Source organism: Salvia splendens, chromosome 11 (assembly GCF_004379255.2).
Source record: "Salvia splendens isolate huo1 chromosome 11, SspV2, whole genome shotgun sequence".
Taxonomy (NCBI): Eukaryota; Viridiplantae; Streptophyta; class Magnoliopsida; order Lamiales; family Lamiaceae; genus Salvia; species Salvia splendens.
In genome coordinates this window covers 19,945,989-19,971,708 of record NC_056042.1, presented here as the reverse complement: position 1 = coordinate 19,971,708, position 25,720 = coordinate 19,945,989, and the positions used below count along the sequence as shown (strand labels likewise).

At 40.4% G+C, this 25,720-nt stretch overlaps 1 protein-coding gene and 1 long non-coding RNA gene across 2 annotated transcripts; one reads left to right on the top strand and one right to left on the bottom strand.

Moving 5' to 3' along the window:
* The first annotated feature begins 2,176 nt into the window (after positions 1-2,176).
* LOC121754556 (secreted RxLR effector protein 161-like) lies at positions 2,177-2,965 on the top strand. The gene has a single exon (XM_042149896.1). The coding sequence runs from the start codon at positions 2,177-2,179 to the stop codon at positions 2,963-2,965; it is 789 nt and encodes a 262-aa protein (XP_042005830.1).
* A 2,101-nt stretch (positions 2,966-5,066) lies between these two features.
* LOC121755109 lies at positions 5,067-5,805 on the bottom strand. Its single transcript, XR_006040626.1, has 2 exons — positions 5,425-5,805; positions 5,067-5,360 (listed from the first exon to the last, which is right to left on the bottom strand). It is a non-coding gene; the product is annotated as an uncharacterized LOC121755109 (long non-coding RNA).
* Positions 5,806-25,720: the final 19,915 nt, after the last annotated feature.

The following is a 25,720-nucleotide window of genomic DNA, read 5'->3' as shown; positions in this document are numbered from 1 at the left end:
CTCGAGAGCTTGGGCTGCCGACACAGCTTGGCCAGCCTGCCGTCGCTGCTCCCACTCAACGCTGCTGCTGCACGGAGACACCGCTGTTGCGTCGCTACTGCTCGGACTGCCTGATGAGTTTCTTGGGCGGCTCTTGGCTGGAATGAGGCTTCTTTTCCTGCCCCCCAAACTGCCCTAGTCCGTAGCTTTTCCAACTCGTGGGTATGGCCACACATCGCGATCATACACATCAATCGAATGGTTCCGAGAAGATAAATTCGAAGTAACCAACTCACGATTGATTGAGACGTAATGGCAATATATAAAGAAAAACTCATCCAATCCAAGCAATCATTACATTATTTAATCAACGCTCAATAATTACTTTATTCTGAGAATTAGTTTCCACCGAATGATCACTACTCCAGTAAAGGAGAAAATCATATATCGTATTGCCGTCATGAGACCTCACCTTCTTCGTTGCTTCGTGTTATTCGTTCATTCAATTAAAACTAAACACAAAAAACACAGCGAAGAAAACATGCATTCAAGCAAATCACCTAACATGAAATTAATCCACATAATCAGCGCCAAAAATTGGCTCTGATACCAATTGCTGGGGTTTGTTGCCCCTTGCACAGCGGAAGTCATGCATTCACAAATAAATCATACATATGGATCTATTTGACCGATTATGGGATTAATTGATTCACATGTTAAACATTGAATTGCATACAAGAACGCACAAAAATCATGCTTAAGGAATTAAAATCCTAATTCATGATATTCTACGGTTTAGGATTACCGATCTGATTCTCCAAAGAATCGACGATTGCTTGCGCCTTCTCCACGTGATGATCTTTGTACTCAACCACGAATCTTCTAATCTGTATCCCGAACTCAGATAATGACCTTTGGGTGGGCAAAGCTTGTCAGAATCAAAAAGGACTTGATTAGAAAGGAGACAGAATATCAGTTTTGTCAAAAACCGATTTTTTCGTCCACTCCCAGAGGGGAGCACGAAAATCAACTCTTAATTCTCATTGAATCTCCTTTCTAATCTCCTTTTATATAGAGTTATGATGGGCCAGATTAGAGATCCATGAAGGTTGGACTTGGGCCAAACCTGTTGGACTTTTACTAATTAAATTGAGCTCCAATTTAATACAAGTTCGACAGAATATTATTATCACCCACTACAGTAAAATAATATTGACTACCCGTCCAATCCCAAATTACGAGTAATCCAGGCTTTATCTCTTTAATTTATTATTTCCCGTGTTTAAAATATAAATATCCATTAATTAATTTAAGTCTGCTATTTGACTTTAATTAATTAATATCTTTTTCCAAGAGTTGTCTAGTTCAAAATCTTTATTTATTATTCTGGAATAAATTCCAACCGGCCGGGTTTCTGAATAATAAAACATTTTTCGATCACCTCTTGAGGATATTATCAAACTGGACTCACCCAGGACACGATTCATTGCAATAACAATACTAGCACCTCTAGACATTGATCACCACTACCCAAGATACCAGGATTCTTGGATTGCGAAAAATCCGCACCATTTGATAAATCAAAGTAGTGCATAATCAATATCGTATGCTCAATGTTATGTCAACAACGATTAAGAAATAACAATCACCGAGACCTCGCCTTTCAGTAAATAGCAAGAAAGACTTATCTCAACTGTTAGATCCTTCAGTGCTATACCACACCAGTGTCGTTTATTTCCTAAGGTAAGGAAACATGCAGACTGACACTGCAACCTTTCACGATAGGTAGCCAAAGCCTATCTGGGTTGTGAAATTCTATTTCTATTCTACAAAAGACCGACTGCGTCACCTTCTGTGAATGTTGTTCACGGCCAGTCTACTGTGTAGAAGAATTAGACTTATTTGCTTCTTATACATTTAAATGTTTGAGATACATCTTATAAATGCACAAACAAACATCAATGCAATAAAATTAATTCTTCTCGCCTTGAGTTAAAAGTGGATTGTAGAGTTTATTGTATACAAGCAATTCTATCCGTGCAACTTGCTCGATATATGCTTTTCAGTATACCAATCCTAACAGGATATGGGTGAGGCATCTTATGTGATCAGGATAGAAATATTTCGGGATAGATCAAAAGGATTATTAAGTTTGTCTCATAAAGGTTATATCAATAAAGTCTTAGAGAGATATAGAATGGACAAATGCTCCGCAGGAATTGCTCCAATTCAGAAGGGAGACAAGTTCAGTAAAATGCAATGTCCGAAAAATGAATTGGAGCGCAAGGAGATGGAAAAAATTCCCTATGCATCAGTGGTTGGGAGTTTGAACTATGTTCAAACATGTACTCGACCAGATATCACCTTCGCGGTTGGTATGTTGGGTCGATATCAATGTAATCCCGGTATGGACCACTGGAAGGCTGCAAAGAAAGTCCTTAGGTACTTGCAAGGCACCAAAGAGCACATGCTTACGTATAGAAGATCTGATCATCTAGAGGTCATTGGATATTCAGATTCAGACTATGCCGGGTGCGTTGATAGTAGAAATTCAACGTTTGGTTATTTGTTTCTTTTAGCAGAGGGAGCAGTATCATGGAAAAGTGGAAAGCAGTCTGTCATTGCTACTTCCACTATGGAAGCCGAATTTGTGGCTTGCTTTGAGGCCACTGTTCACGGATTGTGGTTGTGGAACTTCATTTCAGGACTTAGAATTGTCGACTCTATAACTAGACCGCTGAAAATTTATTGTGATAATTCCACAGCTGTCTTCTTCTCAAAGAACGATAAGTACTCGAAAGGGGCTAAACACATGGAGTTAAAATACTTATCTGTTAAAGAAGAAGTGCAGAAACAAAGAGTGTACTTTGAGCATATTAGGACGGATATGATGGTAGCGGATCCGTTAACTAAAGGACTACCACCCAACATGTTTATTGGCCATGTAGAGCGTATAGGTATTATAGATAAAGCCTTGCTATTTTAGTTGTGTGCTCATGTATTATAAAAACACTCTTGTGAATTCAATAAAAGTTATGTTTCTGCTTGTTTATATGTTATCATTAAAGTTTGTATACAGTATGGTTGTTTAGATAACATATATTGTATTGAGAATTAAAGTTCATCCCAATGAAATGTTTATTCATATAAAGTTAGAATTGATTTGTGATACATGGAAGGAATCATGTCGACTAAATGATTGTGTGACCACCATGATTCAATCAAGTCTAACTTTATAGGTATTTAAAGGATATATGAACTTGATGGTAAAGTGCGCAGAAAAGTAATTAAACTATTGAAAGCTACAAAGGTCAATTGGGAGAATGTAGGAATATTTATTCCTATATGTGACCTATGTAGATATTGGTTTAATAGTAAAGATCAAGTTTAAACATATCAGTTGGATTCTAATATAAAAGACGATACCGTGATGGATCAGTTTTGATTAAAGAATTAGAATCGGGTGTATTGATAACCCTCTTCTCTTGCCTTACATAGATGATATAAATATGTGTATATTAATGTGTGTAGAATATTAAAAGCTGTAGGAAAAGCTGTAGGATAAATCTAATGTGTATATATGAAAAGGTGCGAGCGAACGGACATAACCTTTAACGAAAGGGTGAGTTACTTGTATATATATGCTATCAGATTCTACAGATTGATATGCAAAATAATCTGCAGAATACACACATATTAGAGTATATAGAAAAGTCATAAATATATCAGATTCTTCTCCATCGAAAGAATCCGAAAAGTATAGGCCAAAGAGACGACAATATCAACCGCAGCTTTTAGGGGAAATATCAACTCGTGGAATTCCACCCTACATCAAATAAAAGCTATGGACGGAGGTTGGTAAATCATCTCTTTGATGTGGTACATGTTATGGTTGAATTAATACGAATCTAGAATGTGATTTCGGTATAGAAATCAGTAATTGGCTAACAGAAACGAGCCGTGGCTCTCTCGTAAGGATGCTCGGGGAGCAAGAGTGTGGGGTCACGCCATGTTTCCTCGATGTATTCGAGTATCACAGCCGACTCAGTGATGGGCTTTCCGCCGTGGAAGAGCACCGGAACAGTCTTGTGGATGGGATTGTAGTGCAGAAGGGAAGGACTCTTGTTGGAAAGATCTTCTTGGACGAACACCTTTGAGTTTGAGAGCCCATATTACTCTACGAACAAAAGGGCTTGCCTCATTTCCATACAGCCTCAGTTTGTTTAGTTTTTCTTCCATTAAAGAGGTAAGAAACCAAAATTATGAATTTATACAAGTGGAGATGTTGATCTCTAGTGAAAAATGAAGAGGACTATTCCTTGATATTTGGTGCAACTTGTTGATTGGGCGACGCGTGATCTTTTCTTCGCCACACATGTATAATCGAACATGTCGAGCTAGCACTGAACCAATTACTTATTGCCTAATCACGAAATCCATTCTCTCCTATTTTTGTCCACATTAGAAGAAAATGAGCTACAAGAAAATACAATATATAAACAAAAATTTGATATGCTAACTTTCAACTTTTAAGTATTCTGAAAATTGTAGCACTTCTAATACTTTGAATTGTAATTCTAAATTTGAATATTCAGAGTTAAGAAAAACAGTAGGAATGGATATTAATGGCGATAGTTAAATAAAGTTGATTTATAATTTTGTTGAAATTTATTTATAATTAAATATTTAACTACTAGGTTATTTGCTACTCCTCCCTCCCTCCTAAAAAATAGTTTTTTTTATAATAATTTTGGTTCTGTCTTACAAAAATAATTATTTTTCATTTTAGGTAAATTTTTTCTCTCTTATAGCGTGAACTATATTCTATACTAACAATACGCCGATCACGTTTCCACTAAACTCATTCCACTCATATTTTATTATAAAACTAATACTAGTATATAAAAGTAGAATCCACATTAGATTAACTTTTTTCATCCACTTTATATTGATTTTTTTAAAATCCCCGGTCTCAACTAGTGTGGACGGAGGAAGTAGGATTTAGTAAAAGATTAGTCCTATCCGTTCCAATAATTTATTTGAGTAAAAGAATCAATTCGAGAATTATTTACTCAAACGGGAATTGATTTAATAACTCCAACAAGTAAAAGATGAATCCAATCAGTATTTATTTAATTCTAGCCCAACACAAATTTAAATTCTTCAACCCAAAGCTCAATTTTTTCAATTAATCTTTACACGTTCGTCTTCTCCATCACACATCCCTTCCTGGCCCACTCCACCGTCGCCGGTTGCATGTTCCTCATCCTCTCATCTAATTCCCCCCGCTCTCTCCAACGCAGAAACTGCCAAATCGAGTGTCTCTCAAATTCTCCCCCAAAATACCGTGCCTTAGCCACCCGCCATCGTCGCTGTCCCTGCTGCTTCCGAAAATTGTCTATTAGATGATGATTATTTTAATAAAAGCAGTGGATTGGTGATTACCTGAGGCTGGAAAATTGTCTTTTGAAAAGAAGAAACCAAAACAAACTCTTTGCTCACTCACTTCTCTAACTCTCGATTTCTTTAGAGTTGATCAACTGTGGTGGAATTGTGGAGTAACTTGGATACTGGCAATGAAAATAAATGTACATACGTTTTTGTTGGAGATTTTTCCGCTTTTGTGAAAGACTCGTGGAGTTGGGAGTTGGAATGTATATCGGGCTGCCATATGAAAGGAAGAGGAGAAGATGAATTGGGCCTCTCCATTGTGACTCCAAAATTTATGTATACCCTTTAATTTCTTGAATTCCATTTCTCAGTCTTAGAGATGTACAAACACCCATATATACAGCTAGTTAGACTTGTGAAATGAGAAGTTTTTTCCTTTAGCGTGACATTCCATTTACTAAAATTCTAATAACTTATGATCCATCTATCCCATTTAAAATGAAACGTTTTCCTTTTTTAATTATCACACTAAAAATAAAACATTTTCTAAAATAGGAACAACATTATCTCTACTTTTTCCTCTATCTTACTTTACTCTCTCTTCATTAACTCATAAAACAACACGGTATAAAATCCCGTGATGGAAACCAAATGTTTCATATTTATTAGAACGGAGGGAGTATTATTCTTTAGATCTTTTAAAATTTTGGCAAGATATTTGATGGCCTTAGTAATATTCTCATATGTAATGCCTCGTAAGGTTTCTAGGATGCTATAAAGTGAGAGCACTAGACTTACGCGATTCAAGCATTTTTCACTTCTCATAGTTTCTCCTTTGATCAAGAGTAGTAGAGTACTATTATCCATACGAGAAGCAATTGCGCAGTCCTTAGCACGTAATCCAGATCTATGCAGTCCAGAGTAATCAGAGTATTATCTTTCCAATCCTTAAAATTTGACCCATTTAACATTGATATATTGTTTATTTTGGATGAAACTGTAGAAGCAAACATCATAACTACACAGAGAACAAAACCGAAATAATTTTCAGACTCACATAATAAAATTCAAATAAGAAGGTAACATCTCGAGGTACCGGCACAACATTCATACAAAGTCTTCGGATCTCGAGGTACCAGCACAACATTCATACAAAGTCTTCGGACAGTTGACAAACATAGATTTTGCATGTTTTTAAGGAATATATTTTATTTTTTTAAATGTTAATCATGCAAATTATGTTCTAAAATTGCATATAATTGCATATATTATACATTTGGTATTTTTGATGTGTTTGTTGATAAATGATAGAAAAAGATAAAAAAATAAAAAGGCCAAAATGCAGTAGCCTCAGTTCAAACCGAGTTTCCTGGCTGTGTTGAAGTCCAATTAGTGATTATTGCATACTATTCTCTTCGTCTTACAAAGGGCTTCGTGTGAATATCTTGCACGTCTCAATCAGAGTTCTGTGGTGAATGTTATGACAATTCTACGAACATTGCGCAGTGCAGTCAAACCTGATGGAAATTAAGACGAAAATTCAGGGAAGAAAATAAACTATTGCCCAAATCTCCCCTATTTATTGAAGGCCACGAAAATGATCATAAATAAACCTTTTTCCAACCTATAAATTCCTCTTAGCCTAATTCATAATCTTCATCCTCCTATCATTCTCTCTATCTACACATTCTTCCATCCCATATTGTCATTCATTTATCACCACAGGTATATGTGTATCTCGTGCCAAATATTAATCTTTCTTTGGCCGACTAATATCATCATTAAAATACACACAAACATCACTGTCCCAACATTCACGATAAATAAGTCTAGAAAGAGAGGTTACTTTTGCAACGTCTTGCTTCGACTAATCTACCTTGAACATTAGTAAAGCATCTCGAGGTACCGAGCATAACATTCACATTAAGTCTTTTGACCGTCATGTGAATTTATAAGTGGTAATCTCTTTGCAGTGACCAAACACTGACAATAAAATCATGTCAAGCAGTGTCCATCTTTTGGTATGACCCTACTTACACAAAACTGAATAATTGTCACGCATTTTCACCGAAGGTATGTGTGTATCTCGTGCCCAATATTGATCTTCCTTTGGGCCGACTAATATTCACATTAAAACACACACATCAATATAGGAACATGAGATGCACCCAAAAATTTGAATCTAAAAGTTTAAAACAGAATACAGACGCTACTAGGAAGTCAACGATAATTTTCTGGAATAAAGTGACTATCTAGCGAGTCGCTGGGTTCGCGTACCTTCCAAACTCAGCAAGTCACTGAATCATGACGGCTAGTCCAGTAACTTCCCAACAAATGCTAACTCCTAATGGAATTCCATATAATTTTCCAAATTCAATTTTTTCACAAAAACTTGACAAAAAAAACTAAATCTGAATTTTGATATTTCCAAGATAAAAATCAACGACCATAAACAGCCAGGAACAATATCCAAACAACCAAATATTCCACAACAAAAATCATAGATTTTATGAATTCACCAAAATATGCAAAGTGAATTCTCGGTCACTATGAAATCATTACCAAAATTGAATTCTCGATCACAGTAAATTCATTACCATAATTATGACCACAACAATTTGTGGATAATACTAAAGTCCAATTTTGGTCCCTCACATTTGCCTTAATATTCTTTTTGGTCTCATACATTAACTTTGTGATCTTTTGGTTCCTAACATATTATTTTGGTACATTTTAGTCCCAAACAAGGTCACAAACTTAATGTATGGGACCTAAAAAGAATTTTATGAAAAATATACGGGACCAAAATTGGACTTTAGTCCTAAATTATACTTTCTCTGTCCCCCCAAATATTGTCTCATTTTGACCTGACACGGGTTTTAAGAAATGTAATGAAAAGTGAGTTGAAAAAGTTGGTGGAATGTTGGTTCTAGTTTTATATATTAGTTTATAATAAAATGTGAGTAGCAATGAGTTAAAGGAATATGTGGTCCACTACCAAAAAGGTAAAAAGTAAAATGGGACAAATTTTGTGGGACGGACGGAAATGGAAAAATGGGACAAACTTTCAGGGACGGAGGGAGTAATTAAGTTATTAAATCGATCAAACATTTTGACTGTTAATTTTAACAGAAAATAGTTATTTTGGACCAAAACAAAATGTTTGGGACCAAAAGGTACCAAAATAATATGTGAGGGACTAAAAAGTCACAAACTTAATGTATGACAACAAAAAGAATTTTAGGGCAAATATGAGGGACCAAAATTGGACTTTATTCTAAACGTAAAACCAAACCAACTCGATCAGCCCATAACTGATTCCTCCATCTCGGTCAACGTGCATATCAAGAATCACAAAATTCAATTCATTAGCAATTGTTTACGGTTAATACATAAACAAGTAATAAGAATTCATAATCATCATTCAAACATGCATGTAATGAGTTGAATCAACAATTCACATTTCAAATGCATACTCAATTATGCGTGATAACATGAACTATACATTCATACCCAAATCAATATTCATTAAGTTGCGGCGACCGTAAATACTAAATACATCCATATAACCAAAATATTTATAAAACCTTAATTATTCATGAACTCACCGTAACCAAATAAGACATGAACAATTCAATTTATTAAACAGATGTATTTCTCTGACAAGCTATAATCAAAAAAATACTTCGAACTGAACTGAATTATCTATTCGTCATCCAAATAGTTAAACAAATACACAAAATCCAAACCCCAGATTTTATGGATTCAAATGACAAAATAAGGACAAGAAATCCTAATTCTCCTTTCTCTAATTATGAGAGAATCATCAATAGAGTGGCTTTTGTTGAAATAATTAAGTGAACAATTACATAAAGCTCTCTATGATGATTAACCAAGAACAACAGATAATGAATAAAAACTGTAGAACGGAAGCGTACCTTAATCCATATAGAATTACGGAAGCATACCTTAATCTATATTAAATTGAACGGGGAATTGCTTTGTAGCGGTTATGGATCTTTCAAACGATCATAGACGTTATTCACAATAGTTTGTACAGGGAGTACAAAGATATCAAATCGTTTTTTTTTCGTGTGGGGACCATACCCCTATCTCTTATATTTATATAAATATAAGACCATTTATTTTCTATTTGGTCCATCAACAAATAGAAAATCCCTTATGTTATCTACACTTATTTCCATAACAAATAAATACACTTTAGCCCTAACTTTAATCTTTATTAGATCACTTTAATTGGGCATATGAAAGATAGCCATACACATTAAATTAGTCACATGGAAGCCCAAATTTCTAACATACTGACCGCAGATTGGTCATCCGTTTGGGGATGATAAGTTGTTGTAAATTGTAGCCTTGTGTCGGTCAAGGACAATAGCTCATTCTAGAAGTCACTCATAAACATGGGGTCGCGATCCGACAATAGCTTAGCCAGAAAATCCATTGAGCTTGACGACCGTGTCAACAAATATTTTGGCAACTCGCGGGGCATCGAACCGTGTTTTCAACGCCCCAAAATGTGCATATTTGAAAAGTCGGTCCACCACAACACAATAGCAGTATATCCCAATGATGATGGCAACCCCACTATGAAATGCATCAAAGCAGTTTCCTGGACAATACCCGAAATCGGGAGGGGTTGAATTAGCCATTTTGGTTTGTCATGCGTGTACTTGGTCTATGGACAGCGTAAGCAAGTAGCAACATACTCGCAAATGTTATGGCGTAATCCAGGCCAGTTAAAAGTTCCCACGACTCGAGCTAGGGTCCGTTTCTCCCCAGGGTGTGAAGGGGTTGGCAGCGAAAGCACACATAAATCAATTACATAATAATTCTGATTTATTTAGCAGATTATTTAGACAAAATCTATTCACGCAATTATCACATGTATCATGCTCATAACTTGAATTAAATCATGCTATAAGTGTAATTGAAACCTAAAACATGCTTTTATACAGATTAGCCATTTTACCTTGAGGATTCCCCAAAGAATCGAAGATAGCTTGCGCCTTCTCCACGTGAAGATCTTGAGTACTAAACCATAGATCTGCTTACTGGTTCCCGGACTGTATGCTGATATCAGTATGGGCTGATCTCACCAGAATACTAGGACTTAAATAAAGAAGACAGAAATTCTATCTCACGGAGGAGAGCTGAAGGAAAAAATCGTCCCTCACAGTGTAGGAGAGGGGGATGAAAATTATGAAAATAAGTGTATTTTCTCTCTCCTTTATTCTCCTATTTATATTGGGCTCAGTCAGGGATCTATGGAAGGTTTTGGATATGGTCTCCCCCAATTAGCTTTTTACTAATTAAATTGAACCTACAATTTAATACAAGCTTATATTGGAGTATTACGAGCAGCCACTACAGAAGTAATACTGCACTGTCCATCCAAATTCGAAATTATAAGTAATCCGGGTTTCCATTGTTTGTCGTTTATTTCCCGCGCTTAAGATAGAAACGTCCATTAATTAATTAGTGTCTGCTATGAACTTAATTAATTAATTTCTTATTAATTCCAAGAGTAGACTTAGAATGAAACGCTTATTTATTATTCATAGAGTAATCAAACTCTAACTAGTTAGGTTCTGAATAATAAAGCCTTGTTTCGAGCTCCTCTTGAGGACGTTATTAACGAGATTCACCTCGCGCACGATTCAATATAATAGCAATCCTAGCACCGCTAGATATTAATCACCACTACCCAATATACCAGGATTATTGTGTTGTGGAAAATCCACACCATTTGGTAAGTCAAAGTAGTGCATAATCAATACCGTATGCTCAATGCTAACGTACATTGATTAATGAGTAAATAATTATCAAGACCTCATCTTTCAGTAGATAGCATAAAGACTTGTCTCGCTATTAGATCCAATTCAGTGCTATACAACACCAATGTCATCTTATTTCAGCAAGACTTAGAAATATGCGGACTGACATTGAAACCTTTCACGATAGTTAGTCTAGGCCTATCTGGGTTGTGAAATTCTTATTTTTCTTTGTTTAGAACTGACTCTGTTACCTTAAAGTGGACAAAGCCCACAACCGGTCTACTAAAACAAAGACTTAGACTTTGTTAAGTTACTTATACATTTAAACATGCAATTAACATCTATTAAATGTAAAACATAACAACATTATGACAAAAATAATCTGTTTCATTCCTTGGAAAATAAAATAAGAGTTTTTACAGTATTCAATCACTTGAAAGATGATTTCTAGTATACAAACTCTAACAATCTCCCACATATACTCAAACCAGCTTTCGAGTATACAAAAAATATTGTGCACTACTTCTAATTCTCCCACTTATACTGAAAGTGAGTTGAGGTCTTGAACGAGTCGAACTCTCATCCCTTCAACATGGTGCTCGAACGGTTTCACCGCCAATGCCTTTGTAAAATGATCTGCAGGTTGTTCTCTGACACAATCTTGACCACTTGTACGTCTCCTCTATGCACTATATCTCTAATGATATGATACTTCCTCTCTATGTGTTTGCTCACTTTGTGAGCCCGTGGTTCTTTTGAGTTTGCCACAGCACCAGAATTGTCACAATAAATGGTGATGCACTTGGGCAGATTCGTAACCACACCTAAGTCCAAAAGGAAGTTTTTGAGCCATACAACCTCCTTTACGGCCTCCGAAGTGGCCACATATTCGGCTTCCATGGTAGAGTCCGTGAAACGCAGCGTTCTTGTTGTTGTGTTCCTGTCGTTGTGGATTGATCAAGGCGGAAATCCAAACTGATCGACAAATGATTTCACTGCAGATACCTGTGAAATGATCCACTGAGCAATTAAACTGATCAACTTAACTTATTTTCGACTCATCTGGTGTGCAGATGAAGGAACTCAAGAGTTGTTTCTGTGAAATGATCCACTGAGCAATTAAACTGATCAACTTAACTTATTTTCGACTCATCTGGTGTGCAGATGAAGGAACTCAAGAGTTGTTTCTAAACCTTAACCCATAGTACTACTATTCAGTAAAGGGAAGTAAGGATCGAAACTCACAGAGAGGCGTGTTCTACATTTGTTGCGAGACAAGTTGGGAATGGCTGCTGCCACGCTTTACTAAAGTGGGTTAAGTTGAGGTTACTACGGGTGTGACAACTGAGAGATTTACTAAGCAAACTGATCAACTCATTCGAATCTGTGAACTTGTACAACGGTTTCCTGAAATAGGCAAACAGAATAAAAGTAAATTGGTGTCAGAAAGCTGCAAAATGTACGATAAAGCAAAACTTTACTAACAAACTCATCTTCATCAAACAACCAAATCAAGGAACAGAGTAAATCAGATCTGCAGAGAATTTCATCATAACGAACTTAGCATGAAGGAACAAACTCACAAAACTAACACATAACTCCAAATCCAAGCAGAAAAAGACTACTGTGAACACGTAGACGAACTGACCTACTAATACTCATGCAGAATTCGAAACTAAACTTCAGATCTACGCCTACCGAAACAAATCAGACATGATCGTATCTTCAATCAACGTAAACATTCTCAGATCTAGCTTACCATACTGCAAATAACCAGATCTAAACATCCTAACACATTCCATCCACTATTTCTTCGCAATCAAGGAGGATTCATAGACAACAAATCAGATCCAAAAAAATTGACAGTAGTGAAACATTTGAGCTATGATATGCATCATTAATCGGAAATCAAACATAGATCAGAGAGCTCATGCATGGTAAACAAGCTTTAAACGTGAACCAAGATGATTAAACTAAAGGTACTGAATCAAAACATCTATAGTCTGCGACATCAAACGTAAACTAAAAGTGAACAAAACAAAACAGAAATTGTTTGATCGCTTATTCTCGAAGCGGAATTACAGAACCAAAAGATAGAAGTAACAAAATGATGCACTTTTTATTAGCACTATAAATACCTGCAAGTATATAGAGTAGGAATAGTATGATTAAAGGTTAGTACCAGATATCGATCACGGGGAAAACAAACACAAACTGTCTATCTTCTACTAAAACTCAATTACTATTTGGAAAACAAAATGTTTTAGGAAATTTTAAAAACAAAGAACTTTCGAAAGCAAAGAAACAACTAATTGCAAATAAATCACGGAGATAAAAGTATAGAGATAAGAGAATTTTAGGGATGTGCTTTGACAATTATGGTTATACAAATTCCAACTATAATACCCTATCACAGTTCTTACTTTAATAAAAACGAGTAACCTAGTTTATGCTCATGCGATACAAACGTTGATTACAAACATTAGGATTGTCAATCCTAAATACATAACTCCTAAAAGCTCCTGAGACCTTTAAAAAGTCTTCACTCTCAATTAACAGTGCCGTTTTAAAGGAAGCTAATTGTAATGTCTATTAAGTGGATCTAACTCGCCAACCTCCTCTCACAATTATGTAGCAAGTTATATTAAATCATCACTGAATGTGTCACTCAAGCGTGAAGCATTATCCATTAACTCAAGGAAGAAAAAAAAATAAGAACAAACATATGTAAAATAGAAATAGGAATTGTATAAACTAATAAAAGTTACTAAAAATCTCTAGAATCCTATGAGTTTAGTTACACGGGATTGAATAAGCTAAAAACATAGATTGAAGGGAAGACAATAAAAACCTAAGAACTAAAGCAAAAAAACCTAATTGTTGAATCCTTGCAGCCTTGATGATCTTGATTCCTTCTTAAACTCCTTTCACAATGAAGCACTCTAACTTTTAAGCTCTGGAAATATTTGGCAAATAGAAGATCTCCTTTTTTGATGAAGATTTGGGGGTTATTTATCGGGGAAAAACGCCCTTCATCATATAAGGAAAAAAGTTGCAAAATATGGTAAATCTAGGAGAGAAAGTAGGACAAATTCTGCTCGCCGCTATTTCCCAGCAGGCCGCTGCACCTTGACAAGCGGTCGCTGTGGGTTGGTCCGAGGCTTCTGTCTCTTGGCTGGCGGGCCGCTGCACTTGTTTCAGCAGTCGTTAGCCATCATCCAGTAACTCTCTGGACTCTCGGTAGCGGTCGCCACACATCCTCCAGCGGTCGCTGAGCGTATATTGACTTCATGCACAATATTCTCAGAGCGGGCCGCTACTGACTTAGCGATCGTTGAGCGTCAGCGGTCGCCGGCAGTGTTGCAGCGGACCGCTGGACATGCAGAACAACTCCAGATTTCCAAGTTTGATTTTTAACTCCCTTTTTAGGCTTAAATATGCACATTTCTCACAAAACATGTCATGATACCAAAATAGATAAAAATATGCAAATAATGGACATGTAATGCAACTTTGACATAAAAAATGGACCAAACGAAGGTCTTAAAACCGTGCAAAATCCGAGCGTATCACATAATCAACACCAAACCACTGCTAAACTAAACTAAACTAGGAACCAAGTGTGTATGTGACGGATTTTTAGAGTTGGAGTGTTGGGAGCTCCCATTTCAGCCCAGGAGAGAGCTGCAGTATGTTGAGTGTCACGGGCTTGGAAGCTTTCTCCTTCCACCTTCTCTATTTTCATTTATAGGAAGGCGTGAGGTCTTGATCCCTATGGCAACCATCTTCTGAAAGGTCTGTCTTGCCCTTGGTTTAGGCGATCTTTCTTGTGTGACGCTCAATCTCCTAGTCGGGTGCTCCTGCTGCATGCCATGTCATCTGACTTGAGCCGTTTGCCCAACAAATTTGACTCCTTCTCCTTGATCCATTCGTCCGCCCAGTTGATCAGTTCATACTTTGAATATGGCGGCAGAGGACCTTATGGTCCAGCCTAAGGCGGCCATGATGACTTCGGCGCCTCGTTCCTCTGGCTTCAAGCCTAGTGCAGGAAAAAGGTAGGCACCGAACTCAGGACCGGCCAAGATAGCTAAGGGAAAGAAGAAGAAGAGGGCAAACAAGAATCCCACGGGGAAGTGTTTCAAGTGCGGAGAGAAGGGGCATTGGAAGCCAGATTGTCATAAAAAGGGCAAAGCTACAGGTATGCACCAAGCTTTAGTAGTCGAGTCATGTTTGGCTTCGAAGTCTACTTGCACTTGGGTTATTAACAGTGGAGCCACTGATCATATTTGTTTTGATCCTGACTTAATGCAGGTGACAAGACGGCTACGTGATCGTGAGATCGAGGTCCAGCTGGGCGACGCTACAAAAGTGGCGGCCGTAGCAGTGGGAGACATTTATTTGTGTTTTAGTAGTGATAGATTTTTTTTTGAAGAAATGTTGTTGAACCTTCTTTTAGACAAGAAATTTAATTTCAGTTATAAAATTAGTTTTTGATGGAATATTTCGATTCTTTTAAATGAACAATTGCGTTTATTAAGAAAGATGGTTCTTATATCTGTCGTGGTATCATGGAAAAACAACGACACATCACATCTAACAGACTTCTTTGCCCTTAATTGTGATTGAGCAGTCCCAGCTATCCTCCTTCTCCATCTCGAGCCATATTTGCATGTATACTGGTCAGTACGTAATCGTCCTGACGCCCTTTTCACTTGAAGTGTCTGAAACTCTGCCTACTGGCTAGAATGCTTACCCTGCACGCTTAAGCAACTAGTTTTTGCAGATATAATTCAATTACGCACATCATACTGACCAGTAACCTAGGCCTAGAATACGACTTATCAAACTGCTCACACTTACCACATGCTTGTCCTCAAGCGTGAAGAACAAACAAAAACGAATAAGTCGAATTCTAGCCTGGTTACTCCCCTGACCGACTCTACCTAAACTAGACTCGACGCAAAGAAAAACACTTGGGCAAACACAGAAAAAGACACACAAACACACAAACACAAAGATTTGGGCTATATTTTCAACCATCCCTTACCTCGGGATCTGGTGCACAATCCGGCCTTAGACAAGCTTGAACTCCCTTCGCCACCCCCCCTCATTCCTCCCTGGTCAGTACATCCGTTGTCAAGATCGCCCAAACTCTCGGCCAAACACTAGATTCACTCGTCTCTCTCATACCTCACCAGGAATGTTTAGGACCGCATTCTCTCAATATGCTCAACCACACTTGCTTCGGACTTAGATCTCACGTGCAGCTACTGAAGGACTTAAAGGCTTGTAATGGGGCTATTGGGTTTGCAGCGTTTTGGGGTAGATGTTCCTAAGGCTCTAAGTTTTCAAAATTTCTATTTTATTAATTGCGGGAGAACTGTGTGCTGTAGGCTTTTGATCAGTTGCTTTTTAGCTGGCGCTTCTGGCTGGGTCTCCAACTGTTCAGTATCATCTTGTGGCTTTGCCACCCTTATTCCTTCTCTTTTTTTTTGTGGTCAAGTTTCTGACCATTTTTCTTCACCTTCTTTTTTTTTTTTTTTTTTTGTGGCTTCGCCACCCTTATTCCTTCTCTTCTCTCCCTTTTTTTTTCTTTTTGTGGACCCGGGATAACTCCCTGGTCGATTTTCTTCCGAACCTTCTTGCCCAGCTGGAGTCTGCTTTCTTGTACATCTTTCTGGCCAGTAGGCTTCATTCGCCTCACGCTTTGCACACACACAGTCCCAGTGGCTAGGGGTATTTATCTGGGTAAAAGAGTTAGAAAAAAGGTTCTAAGGTGGTTTTTTTTTTTTTTTTTTTTTTTCAGATGGGGGGTTTCCTACTGCCTTCAGTCTTTGCTACCGTGGTCACTTCATCCTAGGCAATTTGTGGCAGCCTCTCTTTCTTTTCCATATATGTGGAAAGTGGTTCCACTTAAAGCTTATAACTCACATTTTAAGAGGGCTTTCGCGCTTGCTCTAAGTATGGGCTTTTCTCTCATACTCACATCATCTATCCTGACTAGGAGGTACTAGGGAGGGTTTTCGGTTTTCCAGCACGTCTTATCTCCCTCAGTTCCCTTCACCGTCAGCTCAAGACGGTTGAGTTTTAAGCCCAATCAACACACAAAATAAAAAAAAAAAAACTAAACACAGGACACTAACACAGCACGAACACAAAACTACACATATACACATACTCATCATACTGGTCATTGCGTCCCCCCTCCCACTTCACAAGTGTCTGCCCTCAGATAGGGCTGTGAAGTGGAAAAGGTAATGGCCAGTATGATGGACACATAGACAAACAGACAAAAACAACAAATTAAAACTAAAACTTCTCACACTTAGACTATGGAATAGGCTAAGTGTGAGATTTTGAAAACCTAAACAGCAACCAACAAAACACATATATATACAAAACTCCTCACACTTAGGCCGTGCAACGGACTAAGTGTGAGTCAATCATGCTTACGAAAACAGAAAACACAACACATGCGCCAAAAGACAAACCCTTAACTTCTCACACTTAGACTATAGAATAGGCTAAGTGTTATGACGGGGTTTGCGCACAAACAGAAATTATACTACCTAGACACACAAAACACATTAAAACAAACGAAGCTAAAAATGAGAATAAAAAGAAAAAAAAACTAACTGGTCAGATGGGGGTGGTCTTAGCGAAGTCTCCTGCTCCTCCGTGGGGCAGGTGGTGTAGGCTGCTTTTCCAGGGGTTCCTCTTCCGTTCCTCTTCCGTTCCAGTGTGATCCTCACTCTCCTTCGCCGGTTCCTCGGCTGCTGCCGGCACCTCGGCGTTCTCTTCTCTCGCTGGCTCGTCTATCATTGTCTCTGGTGGTGGGTCTCATCGTCCTGGCCTCCATGGCCGCTTGTTCCTGTAGCTTGTTTTCTTCCTCCGGCTGGTCACTTCTTCCAACAACACATCTATCACGGATGCCATCCGCCCATCTCCGTGATCAATCGATGGTTTTCCTCTCCCAAGTAGTCACTAACGTCTCCATAGCGTCTTGCTTTGAGCCAATCTTCTGTCTTCTGCTCTGCAGATCTCTCCAACATCCTTTCCATCACTGCCGCTAGCTTGACCATCTCTGCTTTCAATTGCTTATTCTCCTCTCTACTTCATCCATTTCCTTCTCCATTCTGGCTTGACGCTGTTCCTGGTCCGATGCCAATCCGATCATTTCTGCCCTTATCTGTCTGCTTCCCTCCGCTATCTTCTCCACAGCTTTTTCCATCCCCTCTTGTCTCTGGTCGTGTGCCGGTGCTTCATGAGCTGCTGCCAACCGAGCAGTGGGTGTAGCTTCCTCTCCCTCATCGCGTAGAAGTGTGGCACGCCTTGCCTCATGTATACCGCATTCGTCCGGACGAATAGGGGGGTATCAAACAATCCTGGGGCGTCCACCATCGTCAAGGGGGTTAAGTCTTTGTCCTCTGAAACGGTGACGTTGTTTCTCACAAAGATTCCCAATATATGGCAGAGGGAAATATTCCGTGCTGGGTGGGTAGCGATGAGGTGACATGTGTATGCAGTCCAGAACCCTAAGTGCAACTTCTTGCCTCTCTTGGCACACCACATAAGATACAATTCCGTCATCGATGTCCGGACTGCCGAGTTTGACTGTCCTAAAAGGTTGTAACCCAAGAAGAGTTGAACCAGAGCGTAGATTAGGATCGTTGAGATGGATAGATCGGAGATAGTGGACTGAACTGTCCTGCCCCGGGTGAGTAGCTCTTCCAAAGCTACCTGGGGCTCAAAGTCCACATGCCTGCGGGGAATCCCCCCGCTCCCTATCTCCCCACTCGGCCCTATGGCCTCCTCCAAACTGCATATCCCTAGCCGAACAGTCCATTCAATCAATTCATCCTAATCGCTCCTCCAAATACTCTGAAACTGATGCACTCTACATCCAAATCCGTTGTGACCATTGAATCGAAAGGTCGCGAAAAATTCTTTGGCCAAATCGACCGGAACATTCAAATTCTCATTCCTTAACAGCCATTCAAAACCCAATTCGTGGAAAAGGGCGAGAAACGATTCCCGAACCTTCATTCATCTAACGAGGGGAGATGATTACCTTTCCACACTTAACCTTCTTGCGCTTTTGCGTTCTTGGTGCGATAGATGGATTGGAGCTCCCTTGGAGTCAAAAAAATTGCATCATCCCCTCCACCACGTCATCTGTGAGCTCCACCGTCCACGTTTATATCGGAGTGGTTTCTGCAGGTGGATGCAATAGTTCCCGATGATCGTTAGGGAGTTGCTGCTTCCTTGTACTCCTCATCTTCCATGGTCATATCGCTATCGGATTCAGATTCTTCACTGATCTCATATTCACTGTCACTCTGTGTTTGCCGGTTTGATGGGGTCCTCTGGTCAGCCTCAGTGATCACGATGCCTGTGTTCACGGTACTGCGGTTTTTGGTACTCCGGCTTGTTCTTCACAACGGCTTTTCCTTTCCTTTTTCTTTCTATCTGGTACCACTGGCTTCCTCCTCAGCTTTGTCGTTCTCTACTTTCGGGAGTGGTCCTCTCCTCTTCACTCAAGATTTCCACGGGATCTGCCTCTGTGTTTCGGCTTCGCCCTACTTAGCTGCCCACTTCATTCCCAAGCATCTATGGCTAAATTCTCCGCGGGATTTGTGGGCGAGGCTGGCCTTGGGTCTGGCTTTCATCAGTTCACCACCGATAGTGTCCCGCCTTTATTGGGCTTGGGCTTCACTACCGGTAGGTGCCACCAACCGGTTCTGGTTCAGTGGTTTCGTTGAGGAATGCCTGTTGCCTCCTCTCCTACCTGGCATTCTACCATCCCCTACTTCTAAGCTTCGGGTGATCTACTGGCTCTTTTTCGTTACTCGGTGCCTTCTCTCTTCCCCTCCTAACCAACGTGTGAAAGGCTCGGCCTTCGGTAATTGTTGTCCCTGATTGTGGCTTCCTCCCCTGTTTCCTACTGGCCTACCCAATGCCGAGGTCTAGACCCTCAAGCCATGGGTGCAGTGTTCCTCTTCTCTCTGGGTTGACCCTGTTCAGAATCGAGTCAAATTCTTCGTCTGTCATTAGGCCTTGTTTTCTGGCCGATTCATTCAAATCTATTTTCGGCCTTCTCACTTCTTGAACTACCGGCTCCGCTTCGGGCGTTTTCTCTGTTCCTTCGCTCCCCTCCGGAGTTGTCTTGCCTTGACTCGACTTTTTCGTACGCTCCTCAGAGTCGGAGTCGTAATGTGCGGTGATAGCGTTGAGCTCTGCCGAATTCGGCACTGAATCTGCTGCATGACTGTCCGGCGCAGGCGGGAGTTCACTGGGTGTGGTTCCTACGCCCCCCATTTGATCAAAACCAGTCAATGCCGCCGTCCAGTCCCGAGTAGGGTCCTGTTGACGAAGAAATGCCATCATGGCATCCATGGAAATCATAGGTGGTGGCTGAGCGGTCGGTGCTGGTGGCGATGGATTTTGCTGTGGTTGTGCCTCCTGGGTTTCTTGGCGGCGCGGTTTGATTTTCTGGGCGAAAGCTTTCTTCCCCATGAGTGGAAATCTGCGATTTAGTGGTGAAAAGGTAGGGTTGAGGGTTGAGAATGATGTTTCCGCGAGAGAGATGGACAAGGATTTCTTGAATTGAAAATGAGGGTTTGTGAGGGAAAAGTGTTGGGACGGTAAGTTTAATTCGGGTGAGAGAGAGCAGTTGCAGGTGGTTGTAACCGGTTATCAGGGGTAGCCGGTCGCGAGGTTTCAGACGGGAAGGGCGGTTGAGGTTGCTGGCCTCTGATTGGTCCGCGCGTCTTTTCCCTCTGCTCACGCGCCATTTCTCTTGCTGTCACCCTGCAAAAGCTGCACAAGCTTTAATTCAAATTTTCGTCCTTTCCATAATTCCTCCCCTACTTGCCTAAAAAAGGAGACTAATTTAAATGGGCACTTAAATAACATTTTGAAATTGCACCAGATAAGCAATCCTTTGGTCAATGCGCACTTCAAATTAAAATTAAGGCCCGAAAATATTTTATGGATTTTTAGGAATTATCTAGCGTGCAAATATTAATTACGTATTTACAATATTTACAACTTTCTTAGGTAATTTGGAATTCAACTTGGCCAGTATATGCATACTATTCTCAAAGGGAAACTGGCCGCGCGGAATTCCAAATTCCTATCTTACTGATCAGTATGAAACCGATGTAAGTGGCTGTAGTGGAATTTCATCCACTACACCCACCTCGCTATTATCCCTGAATATTTTCAACCTATGTCCATTTACTATGAAAGGTTCAGAGTTAGAAAAACTCCCTGAAATTTCTATTGCCCCGTTGGACCGGAGTGCAGTTATGATGTAAGGTCCTGTCCATTTGGACTTGAGTTTTCCTGGCATAAGCTTCAATCTTGACTGGAAGAGTAGTACTTTCTGGCCAACATGGAGCTCCTTAGTCCTCAGATTTCGATCATGCCATAATTTAGTTCGTTCTTTGTACCACATGGCGGAATCGAATGACTCCAATCTAAGTTCCTCAAGCTCCTGCAGTTGCAGCTTCCTTTCCTCTTCACAGGCTGTAGCATCCATATTCACTTTCTGTACTGCCCAGTATGCTCGATGCTCGATTCCAACTGGTAAATGGCACATCTTTCCAAAGACAATCCGGTAAGGGGACATGCCTATGGGAGTCTTGTAGGCTATTCGATACGCCCAGAGAGCATCCTCTAACCTTACACTCCAATCCTTCCTAGAAGTGTTCACCGTCTTCTCCAAAATTTTCTTTATTTCGCGGTTAGAGATTTCTGCTTGACCATTTGCTTGCGGATGGTAAGGGCTGGATAGTCTATGGTGCACACCGTATTTCTTCATTAAAGCTTCAATTGTGCGATTACAGAAGTGTGTACCTTGATCGGATATGATCGCCCTGGGCACACCGAATCGGCTGAAGATATGACTCTTTAAGAATTTGGCCACTTCCTTGGCTTCACACGTGCCTGTGGCCTTGGCTTCCACCCATTTGGAGATGAAGTCTACAGCAACTAGGATATACAGATTCCCATAGGATGAAGGGAAAGGCCCCATGAAATCCATTCCCCATATGTCGAATAACTCGCAAACTATTACGGGTACCTGTGGCATTTCATCCAGGGCAGATATTCCACCGGTCAGTTGGCAACGCTCACAACTTCTGCAAAACTCGTACGCATCTTTGTTGAAGGTTGGCCAATAAAAGCCGCTATCCAAAATCTTCCTAGCCGTCTTCTTGGACCCGAAATGTCCTCCGCATGCTAACGAATGGCAGTGGGTCAAAACATCCTGCTGATCCCAGTCAGGAATGCACCTCCTTATCACTTGATCGGACCCTATCCTCCACAAATAGGGGTCGTCCCAAAAGTAGTATTTCGCTTCACTCTTGATCTTCATTCTTTGGGCTTTGGTAACACTTGGCACTTCTGGAAGCTCTCCAGTTACCAGGTAGTTGGCCAGGTCTGCGTACCAAGGCTCTTGCCCTACCTTCTCTTTTCCTTTTGCTGTATCATTCTGACCAGTAAGCTTGAACACTTCTTCCCAATCAATTTTTCTGGGCACAAAATCACCTCACACAAATGTTCCTCTGGAAATTTATCATGCACTTCGTCACCGTTTCCATCTTGCACTATTCTGCTCAAATGGTCCGCCACTTTGTTCTCGACTCCTCGCTTATCTTCTACCTCCCAGTCAAATTCTTGTAGCAAGAGTACCCATCGGATTAAGCGTGGTTTGGATTCCTTCTTGGCAATCAGATACTTAATCGCCGCATGGTCAGTATACACTATGACCTTAGATCCCAACAAATATGGCCTGAACTTCTCGAAAGAATACACCACTGCCAGCATCTCCTTTTCAGTGGTATCGTAATTCCGCTGGGCTTGATTTAAAGTCTTGGACGCATAAAAAATTACGTACCTCTTCCCGTCGATCTTCTGACCCAGCACGGCTCCTACCGCAAAATCGCTGGCGTCGCACATTACTTCGAACGGATGGTTCCAGTCAGGAGCCCTTATGATAGGTGCGGATATCAACTTTTCCTTGAGAAGGTTGAAAGCAGCCTTGCATTGCTCATCAAAGATGAATTCCACGTCATTCTGAAGTAATCTAGTAAGGGGCTGGGCGATCTTGGAGAAATCCTTGATAAATCTTCGATAAAATCCGGCGTGCCCCAGAAAACCCCTTATTCCCTTCTGATCAGTAGGGAATGGTAATTTGGATATAACATCTACCTTGGCTCGATCCACTTGGATACCTCTCTCTGAGACCGCGTGTCCTAAAACTATCCCTTCGGCGACTATAAAATGGCACTTTTCGAAGTTCAAAACCAAACTCTTTGCTTGACATCTCTCCAAAACTATATCTAAATGGTGAAGGCAAGAGTCGAACGAGTCTCCGTAAACCGTAAAATCGTCCATGAATATCTCTATGCAATCCTCAATCAAATCAGAAAATATGCTCATCATACATCGTTGAAACGTACCTGGAGCGTTGCACAGGCCGAAGGGCATGCGACGGTATGCATAGGTTCCAAACGGGCAAGTGAAAGTAGTCTTGTCCTGGTCCTCAGGATCTACGTAAATTTGGAAATACCCGCTGTACCCATCTAGAAAACAGAAAAACTTCTTCCCAGCTAATCTCTCCAACATTTGGTCGTGAACGGCAGGGGAAAATGGTCCTTCCTGGTCGCATTGTTCAGCTTACGGTAATCGATGCACATTCGCCAACCCGTGACTAACCTCGTTGGGATCAGTTCATTCCTCTCATTCTGAACTACTTGGATGCCCGACTTCTTTGGGACCATGTGGATCGGGCTGACCCACTCACTATCCGGTACTGAATAGATAATCCCTAGCGACAACAACTTCAAGATCTCCTTCAATATCTCTTCTCGCATGTTAGGGTTTACCTTCCTTTGAGCATCTCGATGTGCCTTTGCTCCTTCCTCCAACCTAATGTGGTGCATGCAGACGTCGGGGCTAATCCCCACTAAATCTGTAAGACTCCATCCAATTGCCTTCTTGTTCTTGCTCAGCACGGTCAGTAGCCTAGCCTCTTGTTCTTTCGTGAGGCTGCTACTGATGATCACTGGATAAGAGTTCTCTTCTCCAAGGAAGGCATACTTCAAATTTGGTGGCAACTTCTTCAGCTCAACTTGAGGTGGAAGTGTGTCTTCGGGTAGAGGGTTTTTCTCAATCTCTCCTTCTTTTTCTAAACCTCCCTTCGATGGTTCTTCTATACTGGCTGGTAGCTGAACCCCTGCGGCTCCAGTGAACTCCGATTTCTGACAGAATTCCTTGATTGCTACTTCTATTTCTTCATCAGTCAACCCTTGGCTACTGATCATTTCACACCATGCAGCGGCTTCGACGTCAGCCTGCTCATAAACATCTAATGCTTGGAGTTTCTCCTGCAATAGTTCGGTCTCAAGAAAATCTTGGACAAGGGGGTCAATCACGTCAACATAACACAAATTTTCAGAATCAATCGGTTTCTTCATGGCTTCATTGATATCAAAAGTAAATTTCTCTCCATGGAAATCAATGCAAATTGTCCCCTCGGCCATGTCTACTATTGTCTTAGCCGTTCTAAAAAATGGCCTTCCTAACAACACTCCACTAGATTCCCTAGCTTCATGCTCACTCATTTTGATCACATAAAAATCAGCAGGATAGGTAAAATCATGCACTCTTACTAACACGTTTTCTAAAACTCCCTCAGGACTTATGCATGACCTATCAGCCAGTTGGATCAACACCCTAGTATTAGACAATCTAACTCCCTTCAATCGGTTATAGATAGACAATGGCATAACATTTATGGACGCCCCCAAATCACACATTGCATGTTTGACCTTCACATCTCCTATAGCTATAGGCAAAGTGAACATACCTGGATCGGCTCTCTTGGGTGGTAACTTCTCTTGCACTATTGCTGACGCTATTCCTTCCACCATAATCTTGACATCCTTCTGGGCTCTCCCGGCTATGAAGTCCTTAATGAATTTCCCGAGAGGGGGTAGCTTCACGGCTTGGAGGAATGGTATGGTGACATCAAACTTCCCAAAAATCGACAAGTAGTCAACCGGGTTCTCTTTCTTCCTCTTTGTAACAAATCGGAATGGGAACGGTTTCTCCCCTTTTTTTTCCTCTACTGGTTCTTCAGCAACCTTCTTGGAGTTTTTCTTGGGTAGTTCCTGGGTCTGGGCCTCCATTCTGGGTTCTACCTCTTGAGGGGGTTTCGTCCTGGTCAGTAGGGTGTCGGGTTCACCTCGTAAACTTGGTGTATCATCCAAGAAGAATGGATCCTTCATCCGAGGCATAGTTCTCCCTAATTCATCCACTGAAATGGTATCACCTCCTATCTTCGTTCCATTAGATCCTCCACCAGGTTGTTTCGGTTGAGACGCGTCATAAGTGGTTCCCGACCTCAACGTAACCTTACTCACATTTGCCTTTTCGGGCATTTGGACTGTAGATGGGAGTTTCCCTGCATTTCCCTTCAAATCACCCACCGAACTGGCCAGTTGAGCTAACTGCCTATTCATCGTATCCATGTTCGCCTTATG